Source organism: Puntigrus tetrazona, chromosome 19 (genome assembly GCF_018831695.1).
Source record: "Puntigrus tetrazona isolate hp1 chromosome 19, ASM1883169v1, whole genome shotgun sequence".
In the NCBI taxonomy this organism is placed as follows: Eukaryota; Metazoa; Chordata; class Actinopteri; order Cypriniformes; family Cyprinidae; genus Puntigrus; species Puntigrus tetrazona.
Window position 1 is genome coordinate 5,869,892 of NC_056717.1, and position 18,778 is coordinate 5,888,669.

The 18,778-nt window shown below is 39.9% G+C and overlaps 1 protein-coding gene and 1 pseudogene across 2 annotated transcripts; one reads left to right on the top strand and one right to left on the bottom strand.

Moving 5' to 3' along the window:
- Positions 1-581: 581 nt before the first annotated feature.
- Positions 582-4,624, bottom strand: LOC122323839 (annotated as a pseudogene).
- A 1,534-nt stretch (positions 4,625-6,158) lies between these two features.
- Positions 6,159-13,083, top strand: LOC122323385 (succinate dehydrogenase assembly factor 3, mitochondrial-like). 2 transcript variants are annotated; one of them, XM_043217190.1, is made up of 2 exons: positions 6,159-6,513; positions 11,204-11,261. In XM_043217190.1, exons 1-2 carry the CDS (start codon positions 6,170-6,172, stop codon positions 11,223-11,225), a joined length of 366 nt encoding a protein of 121 aa, XP_043073125.1. In that variant the 5' UTR covers positions 6,159-6,169; the 3' UTR covers positions 11,226-11,261. The 2 variants fall into 2 exon arrangements, with proteins under 2 accessions (XP_043073125.1, XP_043073124.1); XM_043217189.1 differs by lacking the exon at positions 11,204-11,261 and adding an exon at positions 12,854-13,083 and having other exon boundaries at positions 6,163-6,406.
- Positions 13,084-18,778: the final 5,695 nt, after the last annotated feature.

Consider the following 18,778-nt stretch of genomic DNA (forward strand, 5'->3'; position numbering starts at 1 on the left):
CCTATTTTATTTATTTGAACGAATTATACGCATTTTTAATTTTAACCCACGCTTAATGTAAGAAGCTAATAAATTATGTCCTGCTTTATACTGTAAAAAAGCACTTGCACAGCATAACTAATACTGTGTACAGGACAGCATCGACCCACTTCTAGCACTGATCAATAACATCACACATCTGTATTTAAACTCTTAGGGATAGTATTGTATGTTAAATTTGTATTATATTGTATGAATAACATAATACCCATCAATTATTTCAACAACGTTTATCCATGTTTCATTACTCATGTTTCTTGTAGTAATCAAGACTCCTCAGATCAATTCTTAAACGTGCCATTACAATCAAAGATACAGTTTTTTCCTTTATAAATGAATGACACCCGAAAATCTGTATTAACCTGTTTTTTGTCTCTGCATTTTTCACTTACTACGATGAAGCAAACCTCTGTGTTTTTCTAAAGCTATTGTAATGAATGTTTAGTACAAATAAAGTTATTAGTCTGTAACTTTGTAAAACTTGTTTTAATATTGTATAGAGTAATAACTATAACATACATTTAATGGTATACAGTGAAGTAAAGTATACACGTATCAATAAATTTCACTAAAGATTACATTACTTGTTTTTAGATGTCATTTCTGTTGTTCGAGTGCTAATCTGGCTTAAATCTGTATTTATATCCATATGGGCGTAGGTGATATGTGTAATACTCTAAGTGTGCATTTGCACTCGTCTATGTAGTGGAAAGAGATTACTAAATCTGAACAGCATCCAGGGCCCTAAAAACAAGAAAAAGACAATGTATTTAACATAAAGATCAATAATATGATTTCCAGCTGAGGTAAATTGGATTTATTTTTAGTATATCTGGCCCTATATTTTACCTGACTAATTGATCATAAATGTGTGAAAAGGGTTGATTTGTTTCAAGGGGTTTAAAGGTCACATTATTTTTCTGTGAATAATAGTCTTATGCAAATACTAACATAGACACCACTTCTAATGAAGCATCACGCAGAGTTAACTCTTTTAGTAAGATGAGACTATAGAATTACCAAACATACACGTTCTGGATCAACATCCTTGTTAAAAACAACAAATTTGTTAAAAAGTCACTTAATATGCCCTTTTTACAATGTCTCTCAGGTTTCCACAATGCATGTCTGATAAAGTTTCAACCCTAAAATACCCTGGCAGATCTTTTATATCAATTCATTCATTTTAAAAATGCCTTTTCTAATGAAAGAAATTGAGCATTTGCATTTTCATGCAAATTATGATTAGGGTTAGTACAGGGGCATACATTACATTTAAACAGGGATGTTGTTTTAGGATCAACAAAGTATGTTTATTCAGGAACATGTTTTAGTTAAAAAATCTACTAGTATCTGCCTGAAAATCTGATATCACCATTTCCATAAGTCACCGTTTTCATTAAGTCACCATTTCCGGTCCTTAGGCATGAGACTTGGACATGTCCGTGTGATAAAAGCAAATGAGCTCTTAATAGTGTTAGCATGTGTGAACAGAGGACTTAGACTTAGGGTGAAATGTACGTTTCTTTAATGGGTTAGTACATGTTTTACTCACCCTCAGTTTTGCATCTTAGGTGCATCACGATAATCTGAGTTACATTAGAAAAATGTCCTGGTTCTTTCAAAGCTTTATAATGGCATGGGGTTGTTTTGTTCAACTGTCCAAAAGTAGCCGAATAAGCACATGCATCCATATTTAAATGTGTCTCACACAGCTCCAGGGGGTGAATAAAGGCCTCATTTGTGCATGTATTATAATAATTTAATTAGTGCATGCATGGTAATATCACCTGCATGGATGATATTATAACATCATTATGTGAGGATGTAAAAGAACGCGTCTTGTTTAACCCTCCTTTCCTGAACGAGGAACAGAGACATTAAAACACTGACTGATTATGGGAGTCCAATCCAGTTCTTCATCTAGCAAAAAAAAAAATTCACCAGATCCCTACAGTGGTCACTATGACGAGAAGACCTGGGTTGACTCCATAACTCTCTGTTATGGGAACTTCCTCCAACCTTTCCTGAAGTCCTATTGGCTCACACCAGTCTAATTCTCTAGTCTTAATCCTACCTTAAACATCTAACTCTTACCTCAATGGGTTGGTAATGCTCATAGAGGAGGTGCCCAGGGTCGTGGTCTGAGTGTCTGTCTGGGCAGGTAATGATCTGGAGGGTAAGGATGAAAGTTTGTCTCCTAAAGCGTCCCTTGAATCACCCAGCTGAACTTTCATCGTCTCCATGCATGTTCCCAAACCAACATCCTCAGTTTCCGTGTCGGTGTGCCACAAGGCCATCAGCAAAACCCCTTCACGAACCTCCTCAGAGCTTCCTTACCTTAGGCGTGCTCGGCTCCTCCGCTCATGTGGTAGCCCTGTGCGAAAACGGCGCGAACCTACGTCCAAAATACAGCCCATCTCCTCCGTGTTGTACTTTGGACAAAGTGTAGCGTAAATTCTCAAGGACAACGAATGTGTCATCGTCAGCTTTGAGGAACCAATCAGCATCCTCCAGATGGTGCGTGGATGCTGGAAGGCCCGTATGGTCTTCCAGTAGAGTTGACTGCGTCCTTCTGTCACGTTGAGCCCTACCGTGGGGAAATCGGACTCCTCCGAGCTCATGTACAGAACCATGTTGCAGCGCTTACCCCATGTGGCACGCAACATGTTGGGTCCTGGACTGCAGGTGTGTGGGGCTGAGTCATTACCCAGCACAGCACTCGGACCTTCTGGCTGACCCCGCACAGCACTTCTGTTCTCAGCTACTGCGTAACAATATCAGAGTTTTTAGATTAGAAACAAGGAGACTGGGATCAATGGGATGGGAATAACAGCGTTGCAAAAGAAACTGCATTACTCATGGCATTATTTTTATCATAATTTTTACAGTTTCCTCGTTACGAAGTCGTTACCGTCACTGACACTAAAAAGCGGTGTTACTATAATTTATTATAGGCTCAGGTCATTCTCATGGACGGATTTGACTACCATTAACTCTTGTTGCCGACACTTTGACTCCCACATGCAAAGAAAGAAAGATACAGAGCTGGAGAGTCTCGCATAAAAAGCAGAATTGACGCTCTACATATAAACAATATTCTTTGATGTATTTTCGGTGAAATTTATCAGCTTTTAAGAACTGCTGTTTTTTCCGGTAGTGGGCGGGACTAATGCGCTAACAACAATCTGATTGGCTGGCGCTCACCTATCACCATCCCGGTTTTGATTTCAGCAAATCAATTTTAAGCAAAATTTGAGCGAACGCGATTAATATTCATGAACCCAGCAGTTCATTAACCTTAGTGCGTTTTATATTGTTTTTAGTAGCAGTGTTTGTAGTATTACAATTTTGTTTGTTATCACAATTATTTTTAATTTCCCCCTTTTTATATATAAAAAAATAAAATAAAATATAATCGCACTACCAGTCCTCAAAACATATATTCATGGTTACTCTAAATATTAAAGGTCCCACCATGGCGTATACCTTTTTTGGAGTTTTATTTTAACTGTTGATGTCCTTAAGAATATATAGTTGTGGTATAAGTAACAAAAACATCTCAATATGTTTTTATAGCTCCTTTCTCAGGAGCTCTTTTCAAAAACAGGTACGTTTTGGCCTGTCTAATTAGTATTCATGAGCCTCTCTTCTGATTGGCCTGTTTTTTAACGCGCGACCAGGTCAATGAAACATAAAAACGTCACAATTATTTCAGCGCCAGCTAGATGCAAAACTATGCCAGAATCCACGTAAGACGGCCTCAAATTAGTAATATGTTCGTGTGCTTGATGCTACTGCAGGTAGTGGATAAATTGCATTCATTATCTATTAATTAATGATCCTTTTAGACAGTGAGGTAGACAAAACAAAAAGTGGCCTTTCAAAATATTTTAATTCTATTTAATTCTCTCTTTATTAATTCCTGTTTGGAATATGTTTCTAACCTCTGCATCGCACCGTTATTAAAGGTGATAGTTGACTTATTTAGTCCCAGGCTTTCAAATGAAGATGACAAGCAAAGGGGACAGGACCACTACAGAAACATGAATGTTTAAAATATTAGTATCGGTAATCTTCTTACATATGCCTACAGCTTTACTTAAAGAAGACACTGATTCAGTAACAGAGGATGTATGACTTACTGAGCTCACATTCACTGAAAGAAAGAATGAATGTGTGTTATATGAAGAGAGAGATAGTTTGTGTTCATCTGATGCATGTGTTTGACCTGCTCAATGCATTTTTTGATTCGTTTTCCCCCTTTAACTAAACTACTGGGAAAAAAGCACTTCTACTTTTAATACTCAGTACAAATTTAAAGCTGTACTTTTTTTACTTTTACTCAAGTGTGTTTTTGGCCAGATGCTGGTTCTTTTATTTTGAGTGAAATATTTACAGGGTATCTTTATTTTCACTCTATACAGCGCAGCACTAGTGGCATAACTGTACGCTATCTCCTTTCTCTTTCTTTTTCCTTTACTGAGGTTGTAGCTGATCGCGTGTAAGAGAAGAGAAAAGCCTTTGTCTTACCTGTATGTTGCTCAGCAGACACATTGCAGTCGTTCACAGCACACGAAGGCATCCTTAAACGCAGCGAATAAGTCATTGAGAGCACGACACTCCACTGCTACGCCACTTAAAAAAAAAAAAAAAAGTGCCTCCTAAATGACTCTCATGTCTTACAGCGTGTGTGATAAAAGCTGTTTCTTCGACTCATTTAAGCCAATATAACGTCAATGCTCCAAACGTCCTGCCCTTTAAACACACAGATGACTTTACAGATTGTGCAACACAGTTCATTTACATCAGTAGCCTGAATGCCTGAGTTATTTTCCCCATGCACATTACATTATATTATATTATACACTTCATATACGTTCTGTCATTAATTGCTCACCCTCGTGTCAGCAAGGTTATTATCAGGGCTTCAACCATAATTTTACTAAGCTTTTACTAAAAGAAAGCAATGGATTCTATTTACATTAATTGAAGCGCAGATGGCATTTTCTGCTATTTATACTACATATTGCAAGTGGCAGTTATCTGCAGCTCAGTTTTGAAGAACATTTTACAACAGAATGAACTTACTGAGAGTAAATGTTCATTTTAATTCAAATGATTAAATAGACGGCACAGTTAACACCCCTTATTGGGACAATAAAGCCCTCCCTACAGCTGTCCTTAACCCTACCCAATTATTTTCAACTTTTGGATTATTTCCTTTTACTCTCGTTCTCATTGAAAATAAATGCTTTTCTGATGTTATTCGAAATTTAAAAGGAGAAAAACCCACTAGAGCTGATGCAAAGCGCCCGTCGTTTTGTAACTTTAATCTTGAGATTTATTTTTATTATTGTAGCCTAATCCTCCTTCATATAATTACTTTAACAAACGGTAATATAATTACGAATAGGATTGAAATTCCCTACTGACAGAGAGAGCATATATATATATATATATATATATATATATATATATATATATATATATATATATATATATATATATATATATAGGAAAAATTAAAAATAAAAATATATAAATAGAAAGTAAATAAATAATACAAAGGGATTGATCTTTAAAAGACTACATAGTTTAAGGGCTTTTTATGAATCATGAGCTTTAAGAAATTAAGACCATTAAATCTTTTTGGAAAAATAAAAAAGCGGGGAAAGTACATTATGTCTGAGGAACTCGGTTACAAGAATAAATATCGTTAATAATTTTAAATTGAAAAGACATCAATCTTGTTCAAATTTGCACCACCTCATCCTCAGAAAAATGAAAACCAAGGGTCTCTTAGAAGGAAGAACCCTGACCTAAAATCACTTTTGAAGCAAATCAGTTAGGTGTATGTAAACTCATTGTACTTCAGATGTTATCTTTTGGGGCAGGATAAGTGCACAGCCGCCACAGGTACTGATTTAGCACAAAATACAGCCTATTTTTGGTTTATTTATTTCCCTATCACAGGTCAGTGGTTCGGGGTTCTTAGTTGCAATGCATCCCATCGCCGCCAGAGGCGGCAGCAGCCCTGATAACCCTGACAGAGCCGCGGTGAAGAAGTCCGCGCTTACACAAGGACGGCACGGTTAGGTAACGCGTGTAGCGTAGAAACCTTTATGATATGTCACCTCTCGTGAGCTTCGGCTTTGAGCTTTCAGCACGCTTTTCCAGTCAGACTCGGCGTGAAGTTATGGCTCACGTGTCGGCGGTGCGGGCTCTGTATAAGAGGATCCTGCTGCTGCACCGCTTCATGCCCGTGGACCTGCGGGCTCTGGGGGATCAGTACGTGAAGGACGAGTTCAGAAGACACAAGACCGCCACAGACGAAGAGGCGACGCGCTTCTTGACGGAGTGGCAGGTAAACAGAGACTCGCCCGCTCCTGTCAGACCGTCCCTTGACCGCAGGCCTCGGCCTCTACACCAGCGACAGAGACACATAAAGAGCTGTGTCCTCCTGAAACACAAGTACGCTTTAGCAGTGAGAAATTAGTTTGGATGTATTTAATTTTTCTTTGTATCCGAACTCGATTTGAATTGCACATCATGAATTTGCAAAAATATAATAACTGTAGTCAACACTTTACACCAATTGTTACACTTGCGTCCTTGTAAAACAATTGTAGACTTTAAACTGGAATTCTGTCAAACAATTAATCATGATTAATTGCATCCAAAATAAAAGGTTTTGTTTGCATAATATATGTATGTGTACTGTGTATATTTATTATGTCTTTATGTAAATACAACACATACATTTCACAAATTTGTACGACTTTTTTTAAAATCATATAATATACATATATTTAATATATAAAATTTAAATTACATGCGTGTGTGTGTATGTATATATATATATATATATATATATATATATATATATATATATATATATATATATATATATATATATAATGCAAACAAAAACCTTTATTGTAAAAGATTAATCATGATTAATAGTCCGTGGCACTAATTTAAACAATGATTTTTAAGTATAAAATAAACTTTAATTCGACATTTTTCTAAGTATGCTTATTTTAGTATTAAGAAAGATATTTTAAGATATATAATAAAATTTTATTTGTTTTATTATTCTTATTTTGATTTTGTAAATATTTTATACATTTTTAATCTATACTTTTTAGATTTAACCTTTTAAGGTTTGAAGTAGAAGTATGCATGTACACTGTAATGTATGTCGAATTAAAACAGTATTTCTGACCATAGATAAAATGACAGTTAACTTTTTCTATTTTGTAAAATACACACCAAAATCATTCATTTTAATGTTACAAGTGAATTTAGGGGATGAGCACGTTGTATTGCACAGCATGAAAAAAAAGAGATGCATTTTGAGGGTTGTAAAAAAAGAGATGAGTGTGCATACATTTTAAACCAAAACCGTTGCATTGCAGAAGAAACCGCTCATACAAGAGGTGTTACCAAATGTCTAGTTCCTTAGTGAGTCAGAGAAACGCAGGCCTTCGCTGAAACCTCCCACACGATGGCAGCACCTTCCTAAATTCTCCAGCAGCGTAAACGTAACGCAATTTACCCATAACCCATAACTAACGAACCCTTTTCTCTCAGGGAGCGCATCCGTGTCCAGACACCATCTGCGTACGTCAATTACACGTCCATAAGGGTCCGTGCTTTAAATTCAGCTCTGAAGGGACCGGCTCGCGCCGTTTATGAGCGCTGGACGTATGAAAGTCTCCGCGACGAATCCTGAGATCAAATTCAAGGCATGAACTCCACTCGAGCGCGCATTCAAGCAGCAAGGATGCAGATCTTCTCTGCCGCTCCACGTCTGAAAACCGGAGATGCTTTTTTTTTTTTAAGTCAAACTTGCGAAACGCACTACAGCTGCTGCAGAGTCTTCAGAGCTCTGACATGAGTGTGTTCAAAGCTGACTCTCATTGCGTTTTCGCAGAGCGAGGACGCCGTGTTCCTGGATAGATAACAGATATTCTCTAAGAGGGTTAAAATCACGCGCACTTGCCGGTAATGAGAGTCACTCCGTTCTTGTACAGAAGGACATGTACGCTTCCTGCCAAAATGGGCTGCTGGCTGTCGGGAGGAAATTTTAGTTTTTTTTGCACCGTTTCGGGTACTTGCAGAACAAATACGGCAAACACAGACGAAGAAATAGAATACACAAAGTAGACCCTAATGGATAGTTCACCCAAAAACGCTCACCTGTTATGTTCTCTTCTTCACGTTTATCCAGTGCTGTCACACAACGGCTGTGTGTGAGAAGAAAGAGTTTAAGTCATTGACTAGATCGAGTTGAACTCCAGTACAGATTCACTGAAAAGATTAGATTCGAAAAAACGATTTACGAATTAATCCGAATTACGGCTAAAACGTTTCCACTTCTTGTAGTGAAAAGACCGGCCAGGGTATTCATCGTTTGTGTTGCACAGATGAAAGGAAATTACACGGGTTTAAATTAAACAACACTTTAACATAATCAACTTGTAAAACCAAGTATGAACCCAATCAGGGTAGCGTTTTAAAGCTTTCTACATTTATTCCAAAATAATAATTCAAGGTGGCTTAAACAGTTTAAACATTTTATTTGTGAACGTATATTCAGCTGTTCTTTTTAATAGTGCACTTTAAACTATTTTAGATTTACTTGACATTACACCAAGCTGATTACTGATTAAAAACTCCCACAGATCATGTATTCAGGTCTCGTTTTGACATAAGAAAGTGGCGAGTTGTTGAGTTTAACCATTAATGCCATTACGTTGCTCATTCAGACCGATTTATGAACATACTCTTGTGCTTGTGCGTGAACCAGTCACAGCCGAATATCACAAGCCACATCCAATCACCTCACAGAAGCATCGCCTCCTCTCAGGTCACCTGCCCCATTCGTTCTCGATCACCCCACACTCACTATAGGTGGTCTCTTAAAACTCAACGGGCTCAGGGGAGGCAAGAGAGACGCCGACTGCTGCTGCAATTTAATTTGCTGGGCAATTTTTCTTTAGAAAATCAAGTTATTTTTAATACACTCCCAGATTCAAAGACAAGGCTTAAGCCTAGTCCTGGACTTAATGTAAATCTGAGCCGTTTTAACTATATTAAAACATGTCATTTTGTTTTGCATTAAGACACACACTAGTAATGCTTTTTTAAGGCATGATTATAAAAATTACTTAAATATCCTAATTGAACTATATGGCCTAATCCTGGCTTGGGCTAAACCCTGTCTATAAAACAGGGCCTCTTCGTAATATAGTCATTGCTGCATTTTTGTGCTATGAATTTATTTGCCTCCTCTGAGGAAACACCACTGACTCGTAGGTAGGATGTAACTAGAGTTTGACATTAGCGTTACTAAGCTAAACAGGTGAAACCCTATAATGGCACAAATAATGGCTCACTGTTTTATTGATTGAACAGCGTTGGAATCGAGTTCACTTGTGGCATGGCAAAAATACGGTTTGTGCTGACCACAATGTGCTTTAGTGGTTGCAGAGAGCACGTAAAACCACTGAAACTCAATTTATGAAAAAAAAAAAAAAAAAAAAATTTTAGTACAATATTAGGTCACCACTTAAAAACGTGAAAAACCTGGGTCCAGAATCAACCGGTTGAGAGCAGTTTTGTTTCAGGAAATGGCTGATGCCTTAAAGCGAATCTCCACCCAGAAATCTGCCATCATTTACTTTTGTAAGACTTCCCTACATATTTCCAAACATCGGCTTATGTGTTGCAAAGAAGTAAACGGTTTGAGGTGAGCAGAAAGCTCCTTTAAGATGTTGTCTATGCAGGCAGCTCAGTAGGTTTTGGAAGAACTTCACGCTCTGTCTGCTCAGGTGTGAACGGAAGAAGCCCACTCTGAGATCAGATCTGGGAAGGAGACGGTGTTTTTTTTTAAGAAACCCTTGCCTGTCCGTTCTTTAAGAGGTGAGTAAATCACTGTAGCGCTGCTGGGGAAAAAATGAAAGGGCGGCGAGGAGCCAGGAACAGACGTAGAGCGAGCTTCCAAATGTGATTAGGAGCACTGAGTGTTCACTTTAATCCAGTTACAGTAGAGGGCCCAGGGGACTTCTCATCGCCTAATAAATCGACCGCATTGCAACAGACAAGCTTTCCCTGAGGAATAAAAGAAAAAGAGAGAAACAGAGAATGTGATGGAGTGAATGGCTTTGCCTTTTTCATTTGATGGATGATTGTTGAAAAAATTCCATAGACCTATTTTGATGGGGGGAGCCAGAAAATAATATTAAAGTTGGATGCGACATGCAGAACACCTTAAAATCTTGTGACAACCTGCAGACAATCACAAGACTCTGTAAGCATTTTATTTAACAAACTATTTTGTTGCTGGTAAACTCATGCTTGCCGGTTCACAAACTGTAAAACAGAACTTTAGTCCACTGCATTTGTGTTTTTTTTTCTCATGTTTAAACTGAATGAAAAAACAAACCAGGAAATATTCCACCCACAAGAAGGTGGAGTGCCACAGCATTATATAATTGCCATGGACCAGTGAAAGTTCAACAGTGTTATTTTGGAAAGTAAACAACCAAAACGTTCTCTAGAACACTTGGTTTTGACCAAAGTTTGCTGTAGACTTTGCTTGACGTATGTTGGTGCCTTCTCCATGAACCATCTCCATTAACCTCCGGTTGCTCCTGTGTGGGATCGTCCCCTGTAATAATTGCACTATATGTCACTTTGGATAAAGCATCTTCTAAATGACTACTGGCATAACAGTAGTTTCCAGGCGATTTTGTACATACAGAGCGGCAGACACAGAGCTAATCTATTTATCTGTATGGATCCTGAAAGTTCTGTGCCCTTGAGAAAGTCAGGCTATTCCAGACAAGCATGAAACGGGTTGCCTGATTACGTCATCGCGATGGGAAGCGAGGTGTTTATATTCAGAAGGTGAGCTTCACCAAAAAGCTTGCCATTCAGTATGCCCACATCCCTTCCATTCTTAAAATATTGCTCCTTGGCAAATGTTCAATCTAATTACATTATGTAGAAGAGGAAGCTTCTCAGACAAATGGCTTTTTGCTTCCAAAATTGAATTGCGTCCAAATTCCAAGACGTTAGGAGAGTGAATGAGAGTTCTTAATGGTTTTGTTTTCAGTGTGTTTTTCTGAATGAGTCTCTCTGTAATGTCTTGTAGGTTTGATCGTAAGCAGTCATGACAGACGTGACGGACAAGTTTCAATTAAGATGTCAGAAAACCCAAGCTCGTGTGATAGAATCTGCATGTGCGCTGTAAATATGGTTAGTGTTGCAGTCTGGGACTCTGTGTACTAGAGTCTTACAAGGATTGGGGATTTGAACAGTATGTAACAGATCTGATTCAAATTAAGTGATCTCAGTCACTGATTCATTTAGGAACTCACAATAATTGGTCTTGTATACTTAATAAAACCAATTAATTAGCAATTTGGTTTTAATGATCAAAATGATTTAATGATTTGATTTTTCAAATAAAGTGAAAAAAAAAACCCTGAAGTCTGGTCAAGCAGCAAAACAAAATAAAGCCAATCAACAATAAGATCATTTACTGCCTGATTTCTTTGAAGGTACTATACCTTGTGTGTTTTGCTGTTACTTACTCAGACTTGTGCAAGCAGTGTTTCATAACAGAGATGAGGACATAGTGGAGAACTTTTTGAAGGTTTACCTATGATCTTCAAAATAGTATTTGAGCTTAACTGAGTCTTCGGTGTTTGTAGACGCACTTGTGTCAAGCTTGATTTACTGCGGTTTTGAGGTGTTCAGTTTTACTTTGATTTTAGAAAACAAACACCTTCCCACAAATCAGCTGGTTTTATGTTTTCACTGGCAATTGTTAAGAACTATTGCATCTGTGAGCCTACATTTACTACTCTTAAATCATATAAGACATCTTTAAGACTTTTACTCAAGTCGTATTGGAATGGCTTGTAATTGAGTCCCCGTTACTGATTTTCGCTGTAAGGTATATATACTTCGACTTAAGCATTATTTCAGGTTCTTATTACACCTCTGTAAATGAATGTATTGGACCACACTGGTCACATTGTTTGTTCATTTCTTTCATTGTGGTGCTGTACATTCTGTATAAAACATGGTCCCTGAGAATATTTTGATACAGTGCTTTGTCCACGGCAGCAAAAGAATGTAGACCTTGAAGAACAATATATTTGTGCGTCATGAAAATAGTTTGCTATTAAAAAAAAAATATATATATATATATATATATATATATATATATATATATATATATATATATAAAGAAACCAAACTCACAGAGAATGCACTTTGAGGAGCAAGTATGTGTCGACAGTGGAATAACTTTCCAATCTTAACAAAAAATAAGTCTGATATGTTAAGGCCTGTTTTAGTGGTTGAAGTTGAAGCCTGACGGATTTGTAGGACTTTTTGTAAAACTTGTAGACCTGTGCGGACCTTTCATGCAGACGGTGTCGCTAATACAGAGGGAGTGCTTTCAACAGACCGAGAGAGAGCAGTAGGCATTGACCTCCATTAGACCTTAACGGATTCTCTGATCCTTCACATCCCCCATCAACCCCCGTGACCCGCGTTTCATCATGTGAATTGCAATCAATGTATCTCCAACAAAGAGAAATAAATAATTCTGTCACAGTGCGTTACAGTAAATCAATAGCGCTCTATCAGATGAATACCTCACCTGTGCCTGAGTGTAACATCAATATAAGAAGCAATAACAGGCACACGGACATTGAGACTTTGAAGTTCAACAGGTTGCTTACGTTTTCATAAATAACACTCTTATTTTGTCGTCTTATTTTATTTGCAGAACTACAAAGACACTCTACAGACGCAAGTGCTGGAAGCGGTGGGAAACAAGAAATTGGAGTTTGGCTCTGATTTATCGGAAGAGAAACTCAAAGACTTTCAAGATGAACAGATCGGACAGCTTTATGAGCTTATGCTTGAGTCCACAAAACCAAACCGACAGTTTGATATTCAAGAAGAGGGAACGCCAAAGTAACACACCCTCTGAAGGGAAAAAGGACTCTTTATCTCCTCTCTCACGGGAAGTCGTCCCATTGGAACATGTTTCACTCTCTATGAAGTTCTTTTGTTCATAACTAAGACCGATTATTAAATTAAAACTCTTCAAAAAGTATCTGTTCTTACTTCTTTTGATGTTTCTGAGATAAAAGGAGAATGTGGCTTTGTGATCAGCAGTTATAATGAGGATGCTTCAGCTTTGATGGCAGCACCACCTCTGGTCAACATTTCGTTGTGTTTCCACTCATTGTCTGTATTTCTGTGTCACTTGAGTGGACCCACATATGAGATTTACTGTGCAAAGTGAAGTCACACAAGTATCAGAATCAAAGTCTGCCTTCGCTCTTTGGCTGGTGCTGAGCCAGAGATAGACGCTTGGCACTTATAATTACACCTGTGTTTTTTCAAGCTCATAACATTGATTTTAGCACTGATTTCTGCGGAAGCATACAATTCAATTATAATCTGAAAACATGTTTTATTCATACCGGATGAGGATCGTAAAAGTTCCTCTATTCATTTCACATTGCACCAGCCACCCACTTTCATGCATTTTGGGGAAAAATGGAGAAATTTACATGCTGTAAAGCTGGCAGAAAGGTTTTTCCGAGGTACAAACTAACATGGCAGCACCTATCATGCTCAAAAATTCAAATTCTGTCATTAAATACTCACCCTCATGTTGTTTCAAACCCATTCATTCGTTTTCAGAACACATATTAAAATCCAAAAGCTTTCTGACCCTCCATAGACAGCAACGCAACTGAAATATTTAAGGCCCAGAATGGTAATAAGGACATTGTTAAAACAGTCCATGTGCGAGAGGTACGGTCTCGTGGCATAAACATGACGCACTATTAGCGAGACACAAAATACGTACCAACAAGTACATATCTCTGCCGTTTCCAAAAGAAACGAACAATAGAGGCAGTGAAACTCTTGACACCATTTATTCCTTTCCACTCATATTTACAGAGTTTCTAATTTATAAAGCAATTTTGGCACAATTAGACGTATATCACGCTATGACTGAATATTAATATGCTGGGAGATTTGAAAACGGATGCTTTTGAAGGTTAGCGTCACGCATATCTAGCTTCACATCTATGGGTTTTCAAAAAGCCATTCCAACCTTCCAACCTCTCACACTCCAAAAAATAAAAAAAAAAACATAAAATGCCGAACAGGTAGCGATGCTTTTAAGGTGAACTGAACATTTGTTATTGTCACTGGCATCATGTGCATACAGGAAAAGTTTGCAGACACGCTAAAAAGCCATTCTCCAGATAGTCTTTGCCTTCATTACATCTGGCAAAAAAAAAAGCTTAAATCAATAATGCTTCTTTCGCTCTCTGAATTATTAGATTGTCTGAAAAATAATACCTCATTAGCCCGAGACCGTATCTCTCATACACTTTCACGGAAGCGCTGCACAAAAAGCCTCTGCGCTGTCAGCTAGCATCAGCTGATTGGTTGAGAGAGATTTTCCCCCATGTTGAACTTTACCAAATACTGCACTGCAAGACAAGCATCTTTAATCAAGTATAAAAACCAATTTAGTCGCTAAAATCAGTGGCTTGTGAAGAAATCGGTATTCATGTGAGAGCATGCATACAGTCTCAATACAAATAACGGCAAGGAACGGTCCAAAGTGTTTTGAATAGAGGCGTTTAGGCGGAGGTGGTTTGTTTTGTTGCACTTAGCACGGCTCCCTCATCACGCAGATTAATTTCTGAACGCCACTTCAATCATAAAACACGCTGTAATGACACAATACAGCTCCTGTAAGTGTACACGAGCCATAAACGGTGATCTCGAACAGCAAAAACATTGCGCAACCACAGTCACGCCGCAGTCATGCTAGCTTTAAGTTTAGCGGACTAAAACACGCGCAAACGGAAACATATTCACTCCATTAAAATGCACAACCCTTTGTCAAGTTAAAAGTGCATGACTCTTGACTGGATGGCTTCTGGCAGGAGAGAAAGCCGATGCATATCCTTGGGGATTATGGGAAGACTTGGAGGTAATCTTTATGCTTTTCTCTCTGAACAGAGAGAAAGCGATAAATCAAGAGCATACATATGGTAACCTTTTGCTTGAGCTTCTCCAGTCAAGAAAAGCTGAACAAAAGAAGGGAAAAGGGCAGAAATCAATGAAGACACTATTCAACACGTCATCTATATACTCTTCAAAATGATAAACCATTTTCTAAACCTTTACATAATGTAAAAACACTTTTTTTTTCAAAGAGGAATGGAGCGCTTTTGCAAGAAAACACTATTTTTGGTTCAGAATTTCATCCAATGTTACTTGCAGTTCGTGTATATATTATACAAAGTGGCTAATGCGATCAAATTCGTATGACCTCGTACAAATTCCTACGATTTTTGCCAAAAATTGTATGTTTGCGAGTCGCACAATACGCGTGAATTTGTACGAATGAGCTACACCTAACCTCCGGGCCCCAAACCTACCCATTAATGGGGTTTGGACCATTCGTACAAAATCATACAAACGAAGGTCGTACGAATTGGTCGTAAGATATAGAGGTGGCAATTCTATGCAATTATTAGTGAAATTTACTAGCAATTTCTGAATGAAAATAGTAAAATCACTGTAAACCCTTTACTAAACGTTTTCCGTTTGCAGCGTTTTACTCAAGACACGAGCTAGCCTGTCTTTCCAAAGTTAAATATCAGGAATTGATTACTCAAGAGTCCTTGTTAGATCTTTGAAGACGAGGGTAGCAATTACTTCTGGTGTAACGTATCATCATTGGTTTAAGTGACAAGTGGCCTATTGTGCTGAACTATAACGCTTATACAGTGTGTAATTAGCATAAAAGCTTGATTGAGGCCAAACCTTACAGGGAGGACTTGTAAACGTTATACATACACAACTGTCGCTCTGGAATACTGAGAGTCAACAAGCTATAAAACCAAGCGCTGGAAAGAATATATTCAGAGCCAATGAAAGTTTCCAGGTCATAATCAGGCTGAAGAAACGGAGACATCTGACGCTGTGTCTCGGACAAATCAATTTTCATGTGTTGACACACTGCATTATTCATTAAATGAAGCGCTGTTTTATTCAAACAAACCGCCCATCGTAAACAATTTGGCACAACAGATGCAGATGATGCGCTTAATGTAGATTGACACAGATATAATGGAAATGAAATAAGATTTTTTTCTTAAATAAAAAAACAAGAAAATGTCATGACTTCAGTCTGATCAGTTTGTTTTTGTTGTTCTGTCAAACAGTCTGCCATGTGCTTGTGTTTCCCGCCCCATCGTCATCTGATTAATCACTAAATTAGCTGCCTTCTCACCTGTGGCTCATTAGCTCCTTAACTGCTCCCCTACTTAAGCTCCCTTTGTTTGCAGTCTTGTGTCTGACCGTTGTGGTGTGAGGATGCTGCAAGCGTATCCAGTCCTGTCCTGTCTTGTCAAGTCTGTGTAGGCTCCAAGTTTAGCTAGTGTTTTTTTAGTTTTTTTTTTCTCTCTTTGCTTGCTCTGCCTTTTGTTTTCTCCAGACCTCTGATCCCCTGTGCTGGGCCTGGTTCTTCCGGTGCTGTGTTGGCAGCTCGTCCTCACCTGATCCTGGGGATCTTACGCTGGAATCGAGCAGCAGGACTATGTAGAGACTCGTTATCAAGTTCCCGTTTTCTTATGCTCCCTGCCTAGTGGAGTGACTGGAGGCCGTTTTGATTTTCCTGCTGAAGTCAAGTTTTCTGTTCCTCTGCCCCAGTCGAGTTTTTGTTCAAAGACTACAAATAAATTAAGTTGATCCTGCAACTGAATCCGTGTTCGTTCCTGACAGAACGGTCAGACCAAAGATGGATTCAGCAGGAGAAGACCAAGTCAGGACTGCTGTGACGCAACAGGGTATTCTCCTTGGCCAGCATGCGACTCAAATTACGGTTACCTCAAGAGATGTCGACCTTCTGACAACCCAAGTTGCTGAGCTCAGTGCAAGGGTGCAAGAACTCCAGCAAGAGGCCCAGGCCACCCGCTCTGCTGCCGCCCAGGCATACTTTTCACCTCAGGCCGGTCCAGAACCCCATGCCAATAGTCCTCCTCCCTATGACGGGATCCTAATTCGTGCCGGGCCTTCCTGTCCCAGTGTTCCTGGTCTTTGCACTCCAGCCCGCCGTTATGCCACAGAGGAGTCTCAGGTGGCATTCGTGATCACCCTCCTTAAGGGAGGGCTCGTGACTGGGCAACTGCCGTTTGGGATGCTCGTGCCCCTTCTGTGCCACTTTCGAGGGATTCCGAGCCGAAATGATTAAGCTGTTCGATCGATCAGCACAGGGGAGGAGGCAGCCTCCCAGCTGGTGCGATTGAGGCAGGATGGTGGGTCGGTCACAGACTACTTCATCCGATTTAGAACACTGGCAGCCACCTGTGACTGGAATGAGGCTGCCTTGCAGCCAGCCAGTTTCGGGAGGGCTGAACGATGAGATCCAGGATGAGATTGTCACCCATGAACTGCCTCGTGATCTCGACTCCTGGTGGAACTGGCTCTGCGTGTGGAGGGGCGTCTTCAGCTTCGCCGTCAGCGGTGGACTGCCCAGCCTTCCCGACCTTGGAAGACAGAGCACCCAACTTCACCTCGCCACCTCACTCCCTACAGCCGACCCCCGAACCCATGCAGGTGGGCGCCGCCGTCTTTCTGCCAAGGAGAGGCAGGATCGACTGACTCGAGGGCTCTGCCTATACTGTGGAAGCCAGGACACAGAGCCATCCGGTGTCCTTTAAAAGCCGGGGGCCCATCAGCAAGTCGGGAATTCTGATGGGCGTTTTTTCCATGTTCCGAGTCCCCAAAGTCTCGTACCCTGCTTCCGTGTCCATTCGCTTTCCAGGATTCCGTCCACTCTTGCCCAGCTCTGGTGGATTCGGGAGCTGAGGGCAATTTTTTGGATGCCTCAGTCGCTGCACAGTGGGGCATTCCCGCCATTCCTCTCCCCTTCCCCATTCCTGTCCGCTCTCTCAATGGCCTCCTTCTCTTCTCCATCACTCATTCCACTCCCTCAGTAAGTCTAGTGGTCTCTGGCAATCACCGTGAGGTAATTGAGCTGTACCTTCTTGACTCCCGGGAGCCCCTGTTGTCCTGGGGCACCGTGGTTGGCGCAGCACAAGCCTCACGTGGATTGGTCAGGTAATTCTGTGCTATCTTGGAGTCAGTCTTGTCTTGCTTCGTGTTTGGGTGCTGCCTTGTCTCCTGTCTCTGTGTCTTCTGTGTTTCAGACGGAGTCCGCTGATCTCTCTGGGGTCCCGGCGGAGTACCATGATCTTTGTCGGGTCTTCAGTAAGTCTCGAGCCACATCCCTACCTCCTCACCGGCCGTACGACTGTGCCATCGATCTCCTCCCAGGCACTTCTCCGCCTAGAGGGCGTTTGTACTCCCTGTCTAGTCCTGAAAGAGAGGCCATGGACAAGTATATCAAGGAGTCCTTAAATGCCGGCCTCATCCGACCCTCTTCCTCACCTGCTGGTGCTGGGTTCTTCTTCGTTAAGAAGAAGGATGGCTCCCTGCGTCCTTGCATCGACTATCGAGGCCTGAATGACATCACCATAAGAAACCGGTATCCTCTACCTCTGATGTCCTCTGCCTTTGAGTTATTACAGGGAGCCAAGGTCTTTACTAAACTAGACCTCCATAACGCCTATCATTTGGTCCGCATCCGTGAGGGGGATGAGTG